Source organism: Panthera uncia, chromosome B4, assembly GCF_023721935.1.
Source record: "Panthera uncia isolate 11264 chromosome B4, Puncia_PCG_1.0, whole genome shotgun sequence".
NCBI classification, from domain to species: domain Eukaryota; kingdom Metazoa; phylum Chordata; class Mammalia; order Carnivora; family Felidae; genus Panthera; species Panthera uncia.
In genome coordinates this window covers 99,929,906-99,946,199 of record NC_064809.1, presented here as the reverse complement: position 1 = coordinate 99,946,199, position 16,294 = coordinate 99,929,906, and the positions used below count along the sequence as shown (strand labels likewise).

Here is a 16,294-nt window from a genome sequence, read left to right as displayed (position 1 = left end):
ACAATTAATAGTAATTAATACTATGTAAAGAATTTTAAAAACTGTCAATATCTGTTGCTATTTGGGAATAAATAGAACTTTTCAATTATTTGAAGGAAAACAAAGGTAATTGAGAATGTTATTATGAAAAACCTCTACATTTACATTTTTAATATGAATTAAGTGTTTGTTTTAGAGATAAACACTATGAATATGATTCCAAAAAATAATGAAGAGGCCTTTAATTTTAATTATTAATAGTAAACTTTATTCTGAACCAAATCATCCAGTTAATTTAGTAAATGTAGACAACACTGTAAAGAACATCCAAAGGCTTGGGAAGATAACCCAGCTGGATGGATTTTATAATCTGTGTTATGGTTTAATTGTCCCTAACTTAATGAAACAAGAATTTTGCCTTAAAATTATACCTTGTTCTTTAGGACTAGCTAATAGTTCTCTCCCTTTACCTGGTTAATTCACTATTCCTGAGCATTAATTATTGAGATATATGGATATGTAGAAATGGTAATTTTCATCAAGTATGATCAGTAGCCATAAGTCTCAGTTACTTAACAGAGATTATGAACAGTGATGTTAGAAGGGCGCCTTGCCCAAGAGGGGGAACATTCAGATACCCTTTATTCTGTTTCTCTAACTCTAAATGCAATTAAGACTGGCTGAACAGATGTAGTCAAAATATTCAGGCATCATTCCAGTATGCTGGACCTGTCAAGATAGCCCTGATGGTCATGGATGCCCTTTTCTGGTTCATATGCTTAAGAGACTGGAAAACCCTACCAAATGTTTTCATTGCACTTTGGGATGTTCAGTGGTGACTGAAAGGATTGCAAAGCATTTCTACAGCAGTGACATCTGTCCAGAATTTGTTGATATCTATGCTTATCTGGCATAAAACAATAAACCATTTATTAACTGTCAATGCAGTCATCTAAGAAGTAATGTGGAAGAATACATTACCTGATCTTTCATGGTCTTCCCTAAGTCTTTCACATCTTTCATGTTAATGGCATTCTTGCCTCCCTTTTCTTTTCCCTTCTTCTTGTTTTTCTTTTTGAACAAACATTTCTTACAGATACAAAAGCAGCAGGTCAGGACTAAAAGGACGGCGACTATGGCTATGGCAATTAAGGCCCACGGTGGCACTGAAAGAGGAAAATAGGCAGAGAGCATTAGTAATAAACATTACATATGCAAAGTCTTTTAACTCATGGGCTACAAAGATATTCACTGATTAATTTGCATCTATTGAGTGCTCCAGGCACACTGTTCTGTGCTATGTTACCCGTGTTTCCTCTGGCAGGATGATGGTTTCTATTGTTTCCAATTCACCCTTCCCCACAGGTTCAATATTCTTTCCTCCAAGTTAGAGTTCCATGAATCCATTCCTTCCTTCATTCAGAGCACAGCTCTGGAGTTTGGCCTTTGAGTTTAAATACTGGTTCCACCATTTATTAGCTGTGTGACCTTGAGCAAGTTACCTAACTTCCCTTTGCCCTCCGTCTTCTCACCTCTAAAGCAGAGGTAAATTGGTAGGTATCATAGACTTTTTGAAGATTAAAATAAGATGTATTTCATGGCACATGGTAAATTCTTAATACATATTAGCTGCTGTTACTCATCTATTACATACTAGAGGTTCTATGAATATGTTTTGGGCATAATGGGAGGGACAGACGTCAATCAAATAACCAGAGAAAATAAATAACATAATGATAATAAAGGTTAGGAAGAAGTACTTGGTGCTCTGCAAGTTACCTACTCTAAAAGTAGGACATTGGCCTGTTCAAGGTCTCCAGAGGCAGGGCAGAGTGTATGTGTTCAACGGCTCTAAAACCAGGCACTGATTCGGGCTTGGCCACTTTCAGGCTGTGTGACTCTGGCTAGATGGTGTAACTGTTCTAAGTTAGTTTCCTTCACGATAAAGTGAAGATAGCAGTGGTACCCATTTCATCTCCTTTGAAAATTAAGGGAGTTAATATACTAAAAAATTTAGAGTGGCATCCAGCATATAGCAGGAACTCATTGGCTATTTTTAAGGCATGGGGCTAAATATTATGGGTAACACAGAACACTCAGAGTATATGTGGGACATAAAATACGCACACTAATAAATACACATTGAAAAACGTAGAGTTCAGTGGCTATACCGGGGAGAATCGAGAGGAAGAAGAGGTGATTTTTAGGTAAGAAGAGAGGCTTCAGGTTTAAAGGCTTTTTTTAAAATAATAAAGCATATATAAATAAGTATACTCAAACACATAAACATTTTTCTATTACAATTGTCCATCTACTAAAAGTCAATCCATTTTCTTATTTGGCATATCGTATACTGTGTCCATATATTAAAAAAAACAAACTCTTGTGGAAATGTTTAAGATTTCATTTTGCCTGGAAAGGAATTATTCAATTATTGAGATTGATCAGAAGAAATAATTAGATTTGCCTGTTGTAATTAAGAAAAGACACTGGACATTGAAATGGTAAGAAGAAGTACTATTTTCTTCCACCTACATAAACATCATTAGTATCAGTGATTGCTGAATACAAGTCAGGAATGCTTTGATAAAGTAAAAGCACTTAAAAATTAACCTCTTCAAAAAACTGAGAAAACCCACTCTTAGCTGTCCTCCTGTGTTTAGCTTTATAATGTAGAATACTTACCATGCATATTATTATTCTAGCTTACGATTGGCTGATAAATGTTAGCCTATATAAAAGCACAACTTCTGGGGCGCCTGGGTGGCGCAGTCGGTTAAGCGTCCGACTTCAGCCAGGTCACGATCTCGCGGTCCGTGAGTTCGAGCCCCGCGTCGGGCTCTGGGCTGATGGCTCAGAGCCTGGAGCCTGTTTCCGATTCTGTGTCTCCCTCTCTCTGCCCCTCCCCCGTTCATGCTCTGTCTGTCTCTCTCTGTCCCAAAAATAAATAAAAAACGTTGGGGAAAAAAAAAAAAAAAAAAAAAAGCACAACTTCTGAAATTGTGTTTTTAGCCAAAGAAATATTTGAGAGTTATGTATAAGCCAACACCAAATGACATGTTTTATGTTCTGTAATCTCATTAAACAATCATATTTTTAAAAATGTAAATGAAACTTATGTAACCAATGATATCATTCATAACACCTCATTTAAAACCTTCTGCCTCTTTTGATCTAGTTAAAACCCTGCCATGCATGAACGAAAGAGTCTACATATTCATTGCAGGCAAGACAGTATTAATAATGACCCTTCATTTTGAGCCTCGTAAATTATTCTTCTAGTCGGACTTGTATGATAGTCTCTCAGAGAGCTACATAAAAGTCTCTTAAATTACAGAGATCACTTGACAACTTCACAAAAAGAAAATAGACAGTGAAAGCATGGGGGCATTATTTAATCAAAAGGAATTAAAGAAATAGGAACATAGGATTATAGGAGGAAATCTTACATACTGCAACCTGAAGGTAAATTATAACCACTGAGAAAATCTTAGTTTGTGATTTTTATTTCTTAAAGTCCATACTCTAGGTTGGATCTTCTGAGTAGCTTAATTTTAACTTGGAATATTCTATATTGAATATATGAAATCAACAGGATTTGTCTCACAAGTTACCAGCACCTTGAGATAGAATTTAAAAACCTGAAGGGTATCATTTTGTGTACCCATATGAAAACCTGACTGAATAGATACTTGGAATATAAACCACCATTTATAATTAAATTCAGTTATTTGAATTGAATTACCACCTTAAATGCTCCTGTGGAGAACAGCCAAATATTTGGAATTTGGGAAGTTTAGTAAGAAACACCATCTATAGGATTATTCATTAGTAGTATTTATAGAAATGTTTGAATATTAGTGAAAAAATCTCATGAAATGTATTTTATATTAGGCTAAAAATTGAAAACTAAATATGGGCTAGCAACTGCTACAACTTTATATGTTATCTCAATATTCATAGCAGGTTTATTCATTATCCCTTTAATTGTATACAGGAAAAACTGTATAAAGAGGAAAAAATATAGATCTAATAGTTTGAGAAATTCAAAATATCTTTACATTAGTAGGTCCAATAGTTTGAAAAGTTCAAAATATCTTTAGTAGATAAAAAAAATGTACATATCTTAAATGTATACAAAGGAAAAATCTTTAGCTTTGAAACCTTTTTAATAAAACATTTTATATTAAAAAAGTGAAAATAAATGACAGCATAAGATGCTGCCAAGTGTGATTTCCATAATAAAGTATAGCTTCAACAAAAAATGGGCTCAGAAAAATACTGCTATTGGCAGAAAGCTATTAGCTTATTATTATTGCTACCCAACTATCATTAAATGGAATTTCATAACAAGAATTTTAACATTTAACTTAAAGACCTTTCAGCAGAAAATAATAGACTAGTGTAGAAGTTTTCCATTAGAAATGTGATTTTCATTTTCCAGTTAATGAATTAATCGCACATTATTTAACCCAAAGGTAAACTGATGCATAAGAATTAAGTCAAAGTCAATTTTAAACTGCTTCTGGTGTTTTAACTTAGACTTTGTGATAGGAAGAATTATGGTTCTTCTGAAATGTCCACATGATATTCTCTGGGACCTGTGAATATGTTACCTTACAATGGCAAAATGACTTCACATAGATGATTTAGGATCTTGAGATGGGGAGATTACTCTGGGTTACATCCAGATAGAACTGATGTCATTACTAGAGTCCTTATAAGTCAAAGAGGCAGATAGGAATTTCAGAATCAGAAAGTGGAAGATTCTGTGCTTTTGACGATGGAGAAAGGGACCATGAACCAAGGAGTGTCCTCTAGAAGCTGGAAAAGACAAGGAAATGCATTCTCCCATACAGTTTTAAGAAGGAATCTATTCATACAACCATTATGAAAAAGAGTATGGAGATTCCTAAAAAAATAAAAAAAAATACAACTACCATATGATCTAGCAATCCCATTCTAGGTATATATCTCAAGGAAATAAAAAATTACTATTTTGAAGTGGTATATGCACCTTTATGTTCACTGTAGTATTATTGTTCATAATAGCCAAGATGAAGAAACTGATCCTGGGTGGCTCAGTCTGTTAAGAGACCAACTCTTGATGTTGGCTCAGGTCATGTTCTCACTGTTTGTGGGATGGAGCCCCACATTGGGCTCTGTGCTGACATCACGGAGCCCGCTTGGGATTCTCTCTCTTCCTTGTTCTCTGCCCCTCCCCCACTTGTGCTTGCGCTCTCTCTCACTCTCTCAAAATAAATATATCTTTAAAAAAAACAACAACAACCTAAGGGTCCATTAATGGATGAAGGGATAAAGAAAATGTAATATATATGTATGTTACACACACACACACACACACACACACACATACACATGTACATATACATACACACATACACAATTGGAGTATTCTTTGGCCATAAAAAGAAAGAAATCCTGCAATTTGTGGCAACATGGATGGCTCCTCAGGGCATTATGCTGAGTGAGATAAGTCAGTGATAGAAGTTGTACAGACAAGCCCTGTATGATCATGATTAAATGCAAAACATAAAAGTGGAGAACTCCAGGAAAGAGAGTAGAATGGTGGTTATCAGGGACTGGGGGTTGGGATAAATGGGAAGATGTAAGTCAAAGGGTACAAACTTTTAATCAGAAGATGAATAAGTTTTGGGGATGTCATGTATAGCACAGTGACTACAGTTAACAATAATGTATTGTGTAGTTGAAATTTGCTGAAAGAGTAAATCTTGTGTTCTTACCACACATGCTTAATCATGTGAGGTAATAGCTATATTGATGAGCCCTATTGTAATTATTTCAAAATATGTTTATCAAGTCATTCCAATGTACATTTTAAATTTAGACAATGTTATTTGTTAATTCTATCTCAAAGTTGGGGATTAGAAAAGGAATCAGCACTTCTGACAGTTTGATTTTAGCTTGGTGAAACCTATTTTGGACTTCTGACCTCCAGAACTAGAAAATAAGAAATGTGTGTAGTTTTACATCTGTGGAATTCATCATAGCAGGGATAGAAAACTCGAGATACAAAGCAGACCTCAAGAGATCGGTGGTATGCGGCACACAGATGATCATACAATTGGAATATTACTGTGGACTATTGCTATATGTTCTGTGATCTTCTGATTTACCCCCTTTGTCTCTTCTGCAACCATTCTCATGACACTAACATTGTACCCAAGATAAGCAATGGCTTTCTTGTGGCCAAACGCAAGCAACATTGTCTGTGGTATGAGATCTTGATCATAAATTCCTTTTTGAAATGTCCTTCTGCTTTTGTTTCTGTTGCCCTTACCTTCTTGCATGGGTCTGACATTTTCCCCCTTTCCTTTCCCATTCCCATGTCTTTAAATGGAGTTGTTATTCAAAGTTCTTAGCCCCTTGATCACCTTCACATGGACTCACTGTTGAGCCCATTCTTTCCCATGTCTTAAACTTTTACATCAGTTATTCCATTCTGTCCCCTCTTGTATATGCTGGGACTGTGTTTCCCACTGCCTCTAGACTGTTTCCTCTAGATGAATCTGTCGTCTTCTCAAACCAGTTCCCCAAGCTAGCTCTATGGGTCCTCTCAGTGCTTCAATTATTGCCGACCTCTTGACATGGGAACCATGTGGAAGATTTTATCCCAAGTCTGATTGCGTGGAAAGTGGTGCCATTTCTTCAGTATGCTTTATGCTTCTTTTACATCTATTTCTACTTGTAAAGTAGCGGCCTGATGTTACCCCCATGTGACTGAGTCACCCATTGTTCTTTTTTCAGTTCTACCCCTGTATCTTTCTCAAGTATATTCCTCCTTTCTTGAAATGTTATTCTTCTTCTTCAGTCATTTAAGTGATTTCTGTATCTCAAGGTTCAGCAAAAGTGCCAGTGTTGACAGATTTTTAAATAAAGATACTAAGTATATTTTCTAAAATTTCCCCTCCAACCCAATAATAAATACTATATGGTGGAATACATTGGGTGGTTTGTATTAGGCTAGTAAAAAAAAGGCACATTATTTAAAAATAAAAAAGAATCCAAATCTATACAAAGATATCAAAGGTATTTTAATATGCCCCCTTTCTACACCTGAAATTCACTTCTTAGTAATTCAAAACTCAGCTCTTTGTGGATTATTTATGAACTGAAGTCCTGGTATTTAATGAAAACACAATAAAAATAATTTAGAACCACTTAGAAGTAAATTTGCATTAGCAGGTCTTCTTTTGGGGGAGACAAAAACCCAAGCAACCATTTCCCCTTATCAAGAGAGGTCATTCTTTCATGAGAAGTTGGCATAAGTTAAGCAGTCTAAAAAAGTAAGTATTAAAAAAAAGTTTGTTTTAATGTTTATTAATTTTTTGAGAGACAGAGCATGAGTGGGGGAGGGGCAGAGAGAGAGGGAGACACAGAATCCGAAGTAGGCTCCAGGCTCTCAACTGACAGACAGTACAGAGCCTGACGCGGGGCTCAAACTCACAAACCACGAGATCATGACCTGAGCCTAGGTCGGACACTTAACTGACTGAGCCACCCAGGCACCCCTAAAACAGTTTTGAATCAAACACATATTTATTGAACATCTACTTGCCTGGCATTTTTTACAGGGCTATAATACAGTCCCAAGTATGAAGCTTTCTATTTATTTCCTATGTGATAAAAACTAGGTCTTATTTACTTTTTTAAAAGAAGTAAAATTCTTATATTTGCCAAACTTGGTACTTAGAGCATAATATGGTGTTTTCAGATAGAAGCTACGTGGCTTGATGTGCTGTTGTGTACAAATTTAGCGCTCTAGGGGGACATTTATTGATGAAAGCAACTAGGTAAAGAGTCTTTCTACAATAAAAATGTTATTCTCAGATTGAAAAACATCATTTTCCCCGCTAGGGGGTTTTGGCACTAAACAAATTTGTAAAAATTATTTACTTAAGGGGCTCTCAACTTTTTTTTTTTAAGGTAGACACTCCAGACTTCCTGATCTTTCATAGAACATTGTGAAATAAAAGATGACACTGTCACAGAGAACAAGGGTATTGCAGAGGGTACTTTTATGAGAGGAAAAATCTTACTGTTACTGAATAGTAGCCTTGGCTATCTAGTTTATGCCTCCAAATCCAAAGTCTGCTCATCAGACTCATGTTGTACCTCAGTCCTAAGAATGAACAGTTAAGGAGAGAAGCTTTGTAAAATTAACACAAAATGCTCTATGACCAAGAGAAGTCCTACTCTAGATTTCCTGATTCTGAGCTCTCACTTCTAAATAGATGGTTGTTTTGTTTTGTTTTGCATTCTCTACAATGCCAAACTCAGTCCTATCAGCTTAGTGCTCTGTAAATGTTAGGTGGCTTGAAAGAAACCCACGAAGCCATGCTCTTGAGCTCAAGTACAAGTAGAGTGGATGGTCAGTGAGGTACAGCACTCTCTTATATGTGTTTTCCTTAGGTCGGCTCCTCAGTCTTGTGTCCTTAGATCTGATTCTCTCCTCCCACAGTCCCAGTTAGTCAGCTACTGCCGTCTTGTAGGTTGGCAACCTTCTGGTGGATTTACTCACTGGGTTTTTTGATAACATCTAGGGCAAACCTCCTGGTTTTTGTTTTTGTTTTTGTTTTTGTTTGTTTTTTGTATTTCTGCCTTGATTTCACTTTCAATGGCAGCTCTGCATGATCTATTCATTCCATTCCCATTCATCATATTAAGAAACCATCTAAAATCTGTATCTCTTTCACAAGATGAGCTGCATTTTCTCCTTGAGAAATGTAAGCCTGTACGTTTACCACAGTGCTAGTTATTTCAGCTGAGAGCTTCAAGATGATACAGGTAATACCGTTGCCATGGCCACTACAAAAATTCAGCAAGAACTTCAGACATGTTCTACCTTTGACGTATCTGTTTGTCATGAGGGCCTCATCACTGCACTAATGCCTGTGTAATTCATCTTATGAATAACTTACATATTTCTTCGTTCTTACATTCACTGAAGCTTTTTGCCAACTTCCAGGTTTACTCCAAACAATCCATCTTTCTAGAGTATCAGACATTGATGCAAGATGCAAGATTGAATATTAAGATAATTTACTGTTGAACAGTAAGAAAAATAATCTGTTTCAAAGCTTTGCTTTAGACTGTTTATGAACAATTTTATTTCTGAGAGAGAGAGAGAGAGTGAGAGAGCAGGAGAGAGAGGGTGAGAGGAAGACGCAGAATCCAAAGCAGGCTCCAGGCTCTGAGCTGTCAGCACAGAGCCCGATGTGGGGCTCGAACCCGCAGACTGTGAGATCATGACCTGGGCCCAATTTAGACACTTAACCGACTGACCCACCCAGGTGCCCCTGTTTGTGAATAATTTTAAACGTAAAAGGATAACTTTTCAAAAATCGGCAAAAAGCCGAAATAAGCCTCGGATTTTAAAGCTTTTTCTAAATTACAGAATGCAAATAGAACTTAAAAAAGAAAAAGCACTGGAACTATGTGGATTAATACATTCATTAACCATCTCTGGAGACAGCACATTAAACGTAAGATTTGAAACCCTGTACGAAGTCGTCCAGAATATGGCTTAAGAACAAACTGACCATTCAAAGGTCTGAATGAAGAATTCCTCATTATACAGTGAGACAGCCTCAAAGATGATGTATTCTTCGCAGCCGGGTATTAAGCAAACCTACTTTTTCCTCAGTCTTGAGGATAGAGTTCGAAGTCTCCATTGAATTATATGCCTCTTTTAAATTTAACCGAATCTATATAGTCTCGATGGGAAAACATATACGTGTGCGTGATGTGTGTTTAAATTTGCATACAGCTGGGAGTGTGTGGTACCTTTGTGGAGATTATAGTTCCCAGTCTAAATGACCTTTGGATTCCAAATTAAAAACTCCTTTTTCAGATCATCAGGATCAAATGCACAAAGATTAAGGAATTAAAAAAAAACTTATCCCTCCATTTGGTCATTTAACCTTTTTTTTTTCCTTTTCTTTTTCTTTTTTGTCTTGGCAGTCCACTGTGTGCATAGACTGTGCTAGGGATGGTGGTAGAACAGAGAACACAGAGAAGGTAGGTCTCTTTCTTTAGGAGCTGGAGAAGACTAACTCCTAGGAAAAAAACTAGAAAGAGACATTCTAGGCTTAAATACAGAATTCAGCAGAGTAGGTGGGCTCTGTAGGTGGCAGGTTAGGTAAAGATAAGGTAAAGGGTCCTAGAGTTCAGTGAAAGCTCCAAGCATCACTGAGCTTGGAGCTAAGCTCCCAAACCTTGCTGGCTACACAGTGGACATAGCATTTTGGGGACTTTGGTTCTTTTCCTCCCTTCTTTGCTTCCTGACTCCCTCCCATCTTGTCTGTCCATCTGTCTGTCCCCCTCCCTCCTTTTCTTCCTTAATCTTTCCTTCTCCTCTTTCCTTTGGTTTGTTTGTTTGTTTGTTTGTTTATTTATTTATTTATTTATATGATTTATTGTCAAGTTAGCTAACATACAGTATATACAGTGTGCTCTTGGTTTCGGGAGTAGATTCCCATGATTCATCACTTACACTTACATACAACACCCAGTGCTCATCCCAACAAGTGCCCTCCTCAATGCCCATCACCAGTTTTCCCTGTTGCCCCCCCCCAACCCCCATTCCCTTCCACCCTCAGTTCGTTCTCTGTATTAAGAGTCTATCTTATGGTTTGCCTCCCTCCCTCTCTCTATTTTTTTTCTTTCCCTTCCCCGATGGTCTTCAGTTAAGTTTCTCAACGTCCACATATGAGTGAAAACATATGGTGTCGGTCTTTCTCTGACTGACTTATTTCACTTAGCATAATACCCCCCAGTTCCACCCACGTTGTTGCAAATGGCAGGATTTCATCCTTTGGTTTTTAAGATTCCTTTTACTCTAACTTCTAACTTCTACTGAAGTAATTTGCTTAAACAGTTTACAGTCCAGCTGGGCAGGTTTGATTAATATACATGAAGCAACTCGTGAACAACACTGGACAGCATGTTAAATGCCAAATTAAATGGGGTCTTTTGCTTGACTCTGATTCCGTTACGTAGTCACAGCAATCTTACTCTACTTGTCGAATGAACACTTGTTTAGAATTATTTTTAAAAACATTAGAACTTAGTAAAATGGGAAATGTGCCTCTTTCTGCCCGCAAACTTTTAAAAACTGTTAATACATTAAAAAAAAAACAAACAACACCTTCAGTAAAAGATACTGCGTTGGAAAGCACAAAATCACAACCTATACATTGATAAATGTTTACCAGAGCCTCTTTTTATCTGATTTCAGTATGTACTGTGCTACGGAACAGATTCACAGCCCCTGCTGAATAACTCAGTAAGGTTATTGATGTTTCTTGTTGAATGCAATGATTAGTCTTGATAACAAAAGTTAGTTGACTGAAGGCCCTTTTATCTGCACAGGTATTAATCAAATAATTAATTTTAGAAAATGTCTACAATAATAGTCTGCTTTCAACGATAAGGCAAAGTCATCCGTATTGTCACAATATTGGAATGTCTGAAATTTGACATGGAAAATGATGTGGAGTCTTCAGGCAGAGATAAGCCCCAGCATGACTTCCAGAGGATTTAGATAAGGCTCCACAGAGAGCCCAGGAGCTTGCTGTCTGCAGGCTCCAGGGAGAAGTGCATTGGTAAACAGGAAGGGGTGCCAGGTAAGTTGGCAGAGGCGTGGGCGATTCATGGGCTAATCAGTTCGGAAGCCTTTGGAAGTTTGTAACAGTTTTCAATCATGCTGTGGACAACACAATTTCGTGCTTAAAGGGAAATCCATTTATCCTATCAAATTTGTAGCATGTCTTTCTTGAGTTCTGATTTCCAAGTTCAAAACTAAAAAAGATGTCTCAGGTTTTTCTTCACGTAGTGGAAGCTTTCTTCTTTTGTATTAAAAGGCTCCAAAGTAAAAATCTTTTGGATTCTGATTCAATTAGTATTTGGTTTTATTTTGAGGCTTTGAATTAACACTGTCCTCCCTTTGTTAACATTGTTAACATTGTCTTTAAACAGTTTTTTTCTTTGACAAAGATGCCCAAGAAAAAAAAAATTTATTCCAAGAATTGAATATGGTACCTGTCAGTAACTTTTGGATAATTCAATATTTGAGTCTCTACTTGTTTCTTTTCCAAGCAATCTCATATTATCATTAAATCCAATTATGATAAAAGAATATCAGTGAAACCGGCAGATCTATTCCCTGCTTCCTTATGTTATTGTACAACTTCAGGCCAGCACTAAAAGAAACAAAGAAAAATACCACTTAGCCTTATTACCTCCTGTTTTGGAAAGATTTTTCTCTCCTGGACTTTGTTTATTATTCTAGGGGCAAGTGACAGGTTTTTAGAATTCCCTGTAACTTGGTGCAATTTGATTATACTGACAGGAGAACTGTGTGGTTGCTGTGCATGAACGAGGAAGAGCAGGATGTTTGAGTCTTTCCAGTCATAAAAGGGAAGAGTCAGGCTCATTAATTTCATTACTATACAGAGTGACAGGTAGACAACAGAGCAAACAAAGCCCCTTGCTTGTCTAGCTAGCCACAGGACATTTTGCCTTGATTATCCAATGGATTCCTGCTGCTACAGACCAAACTTATTAATTTTCCTCTCCGATGGTTGTTTTGTCTGTTTCTCTCAGTGTATTTGCCTCTATGGCAATTTGTAGCATCATTTCTTCCTTTTTTATTTCCTGGTTCTTGGATGTGAATTTTTATCTTTATTTTTCTACAATTCCTATGATTGTTGATTTATTTTCTGTTCTTGCTTTTGAAGGGACTTCCCTATGCCTGTCAATCTCCTATATAGTGACTTTTTTTCCCCCTTTTAAATTGTATCTCTCTTCTGTTTAGAGTTGGTGCTTCAAGCACTGCGCTGGGAACATATGACCTCAAGGCCATGTGTGAATCTTGCTTGTTTTTGTAAATTCTCCCAGATCTCCACTAAGAATGTATAATTTTCCTTATTCTCTTTTCCCTGTCAAACTTAGTCATTTTTTCCCTTAAAAGATTCCTTAATAGACTTCCTCCAAATGTCTACATGAGTAATACCATACACGGGCCCTTAACATTATCTCTCATCCACATTGATTTATGCCTTATGACTTGTATTTTATACGTTGATCCTTGTTTTCTATAGCTTTGTAATTTGCCTCTTCACGATGGAGGAACTACCTGAAGAGGAATACTGTTGTCTTCCTTTCCTTGACCTTCCATGGAGTATCGGTTGGGTTTGGTACATGGGAGGTCATAAACAAGTGCTTCTTGAATAAGTGAAAGAAATAGAGGGAGAGAAAGTCCTCTTCAAATATTACACATAGTGAGGATATGGCTCTATTGGATTCCTTGTTCAAACTAAAGGGTATACTTTTTTTTAAATACCATATCACAGATCAAATCCTGAGAAAACTGTAGAGATAAATCATTTTTTTCCAGATCATTTAGAAAATTTGTGCAGGTATTCCTTATTTTTTCTTCTAGAACATTACAGAAAAAGCAATAAAGTTCATTTTTTTTTCTGTCAGTTCTTTTTCCTAATTTTTATGTTGTATATCTCCTAGGAAGAGTCTTTTAAAAATTATGTTAGTAATGCTATATTGCTTTTCTTTCTTCTATCTAGCATCTGAAGTATTCACTAATACAATTTCTCATTTATTTAGTTCTTTCACTTTATGAGCCCCTTTCACATTTCCTCAGCCCATTTGACCCTAAAAACCACATTGCGGAGGAGCTAAGGTGGTAGGTGCCAGTATCTACATTTTATAAATTAGAACACTGAGGATCTGAGATGTGCTCCCATAATGTGATTCTCATTAGAGTTGGGATCAGACTTAGGTCTTCAATTTTCATGCTATTTCCATACATCCTGGCATTCTTTTGTATCCACACTGAAAATTGAGCAAATATTCACGAATTACATTATTGCTAAGAAGAGTTTAGTTTGGTGAACATATTTGTATAGGACTATCATGTTTCTTTTAACTGAAATAATTGTTTTAAGCTTATTTATTTTGAGAGAGAGAGAGACAGAGAGAGAGAGAGGCAGAGAGAGAAGGAGAGAAACAATCCCAAGCAGGCTCCACACTGGCAGTGCAGAGCTGGATGCGGGGCTCAATCTCACAGACTGTTAGATCATGACCCGAGCCAAAATCATGAGTTGTACACTTAAATGGCCGAGCCACCCAGGTGCCCCTAACTGAAATAATTTTGGATTGTTAACACCAAATCAGTGAAAATCATTTGTCAAACATGATTGATAATAATCATGTCATCAACGGGCAATATTGGGCAATGTCATCAACGGGCAATAAGAAAGATCACGGACTTGACTCCAAGTTCTGCCCCTCAAATTGCTGAATAAATCTGATCCAAGTTATTTAAGTTTTCTGAACCTCAGTTTAAATATCTATGATATGAGAGGTGAGTGGAGAGATGAGACAACGATATAAACTCTGTAGTGATTTGTGACATGTAAATTTGTAACATGCAAAGTACTTAGTATGGTGGGTAACCTGAAGGAGGGTTTTTAACTGTCAGTTATTCCATAGAGGACAAATTGAGGGTTGTTGGAGGGCAGGTGGACAGGGGATTGGCTAAATGGATGGTGGGCATTAAGGAGGGCACTTGTTATGATGAGCACTGGGTGTTATATGTAAGTGATGAATCACGGAATTCTCCTGAAATCAATATTCCACTGAATGTCAACTAACCAGAATTGAAATAAAAATTTGAAAAAATAAATAAAAGGTAAAAAAAAAAATGCCAGGGCATCTGGGTGGCTTCGTCGGTTAGGCATTGAACTCTTGATTTCAGTTCAGATCATGATCTCAAGGTTCGTGAGTTTGGGCCCTGCATCAGGCTCCATGCTGACAGCATGAAGCCTACTTGGGATTCTCTTTGTCTCTGTTTCTGTGCCTCATCCTTTCTAAAAAACAAACTTAAAAAATAATAAATGCCAGTTATTATTTGCCAGCAAGTCCTATTAAATTTCATAATTTGAAAATGCTTAAAACTTGACTGAAAAAACAAACTCTAAAAGTTATGTAGATGAAAGATGAAATACAAGCAATTTTATATGTATAATATAACTCCCAACATAACATGCTTTGCCCTAATGATATAGCAGAATGTCAGGGTAACAGTTTCAAATAAAGATTGCTGTCAAAAACCTGAAAGGCAAAGTATTTTGGTAGTGTTCAAGCTATTCATGGATAAATAAAAGAAACTTTTGGGGAGAATAAATAATAGTTCTTTAAAATACAGTGGCCAAATAATTGTTTTTTATTCAAAAAAATGTAAGCAGCATTAGAATATTAAATTGGTCCAAATGGAGATAAACATAACATGCACTGCTTTTATTTTCAATAATTAGTCAGCCCAGCCTACACTGCTTGAGGTAAATGTTTTAACACAGCAGTAAAGGTAGTAGTGGCAAGAATTTTACTTTCCACTGGCAAAATGGTAGGTCTTGCTTGATTGCAGTCAATTCTGTGGGGCTTACACATTAACAAGAATATGCTGGGGGCGCCTGGGTGGCTCAGTTGGTTAAGTGGCCGACTTCGGCTCAGGTCATGATCTTCCGGTCCCTGAGTTTGAGCCCCATGTCGGGCTCTGTGCTGATAGCTCGGAGACTGGAGTCTGCTTCTTTTTCTGTGTGTGTCTCTCTCTCTCTCTGCCCCTCCCCCATTCGCGCGCGCGCTTTCTCTGCCTTTCGGAAGTGAATAAATGTTAAAAAAAAAAAAAAAGTAAAAAATAAAAGAACATGCTCTTGGATGCTGCTTTTTTCTTCAAAATTGGCCAAATATTTTAAGTGGCTGGAAAAACTAACTTGAATTCAGTATTTTTTGTTCAATAATTATTTACATTTTAAAGTTAGAATCATTTTTTTTTACTAGGAACCAATTTTGATTTTATGTAATATGTTTCCACTGAATAATTTACAAAAGAATTTGAGATTACTTCATTTAAGTAATATTATCTTTATTCATAAATGGCAATTTAAGGTACCAGAAATAATATGACTGTCCAAAGATTCTAGGAAAAAAATCATGGCGCAATCTCAAACTCAGTTCTTTCAACCATCAATTCTTTCTATTTATCCAAGCTCTGATTATTGCTGTTTCAAATCCATCAATGAAAAAATTTAAATTTACCTAGGATCACAATTTTCGTCCTTTACTCTTTAAATCCTTCCAATGCCATATTCATTTGATACATTGATTAATTTTCTGCTGTTTCTGCCCATAATTTTCAAGAAAACAGGGTAGGAGCCTATAGGTCTCTTGTGGTAGTTTTTTTTTTTTTTTTTTT

General features: G+C 36.5%; 1 protein-coding gene across 1 annotated transcript in view; it reads right to left on the bottom strand.

The window, feature by feature from the left end:
• LOC125919354 (synaptotagmin-1-like) overlaps nt 1-16,294 on the bottom strand; it is a 321,052-nt gene that overhangs the window by 57,872 nt on the left and 246,886 nt on the right. The window contains exon 4 of the mRNA XM_049625992.1: nt 961-1,145. Within this exon, the coding sequence (XP_049481949.1) occupies nt 961-1,145 (185 nt within the window). The remainder of the gene's footprint in view (nt 1-960; nt 1,146-16,294) is intronic.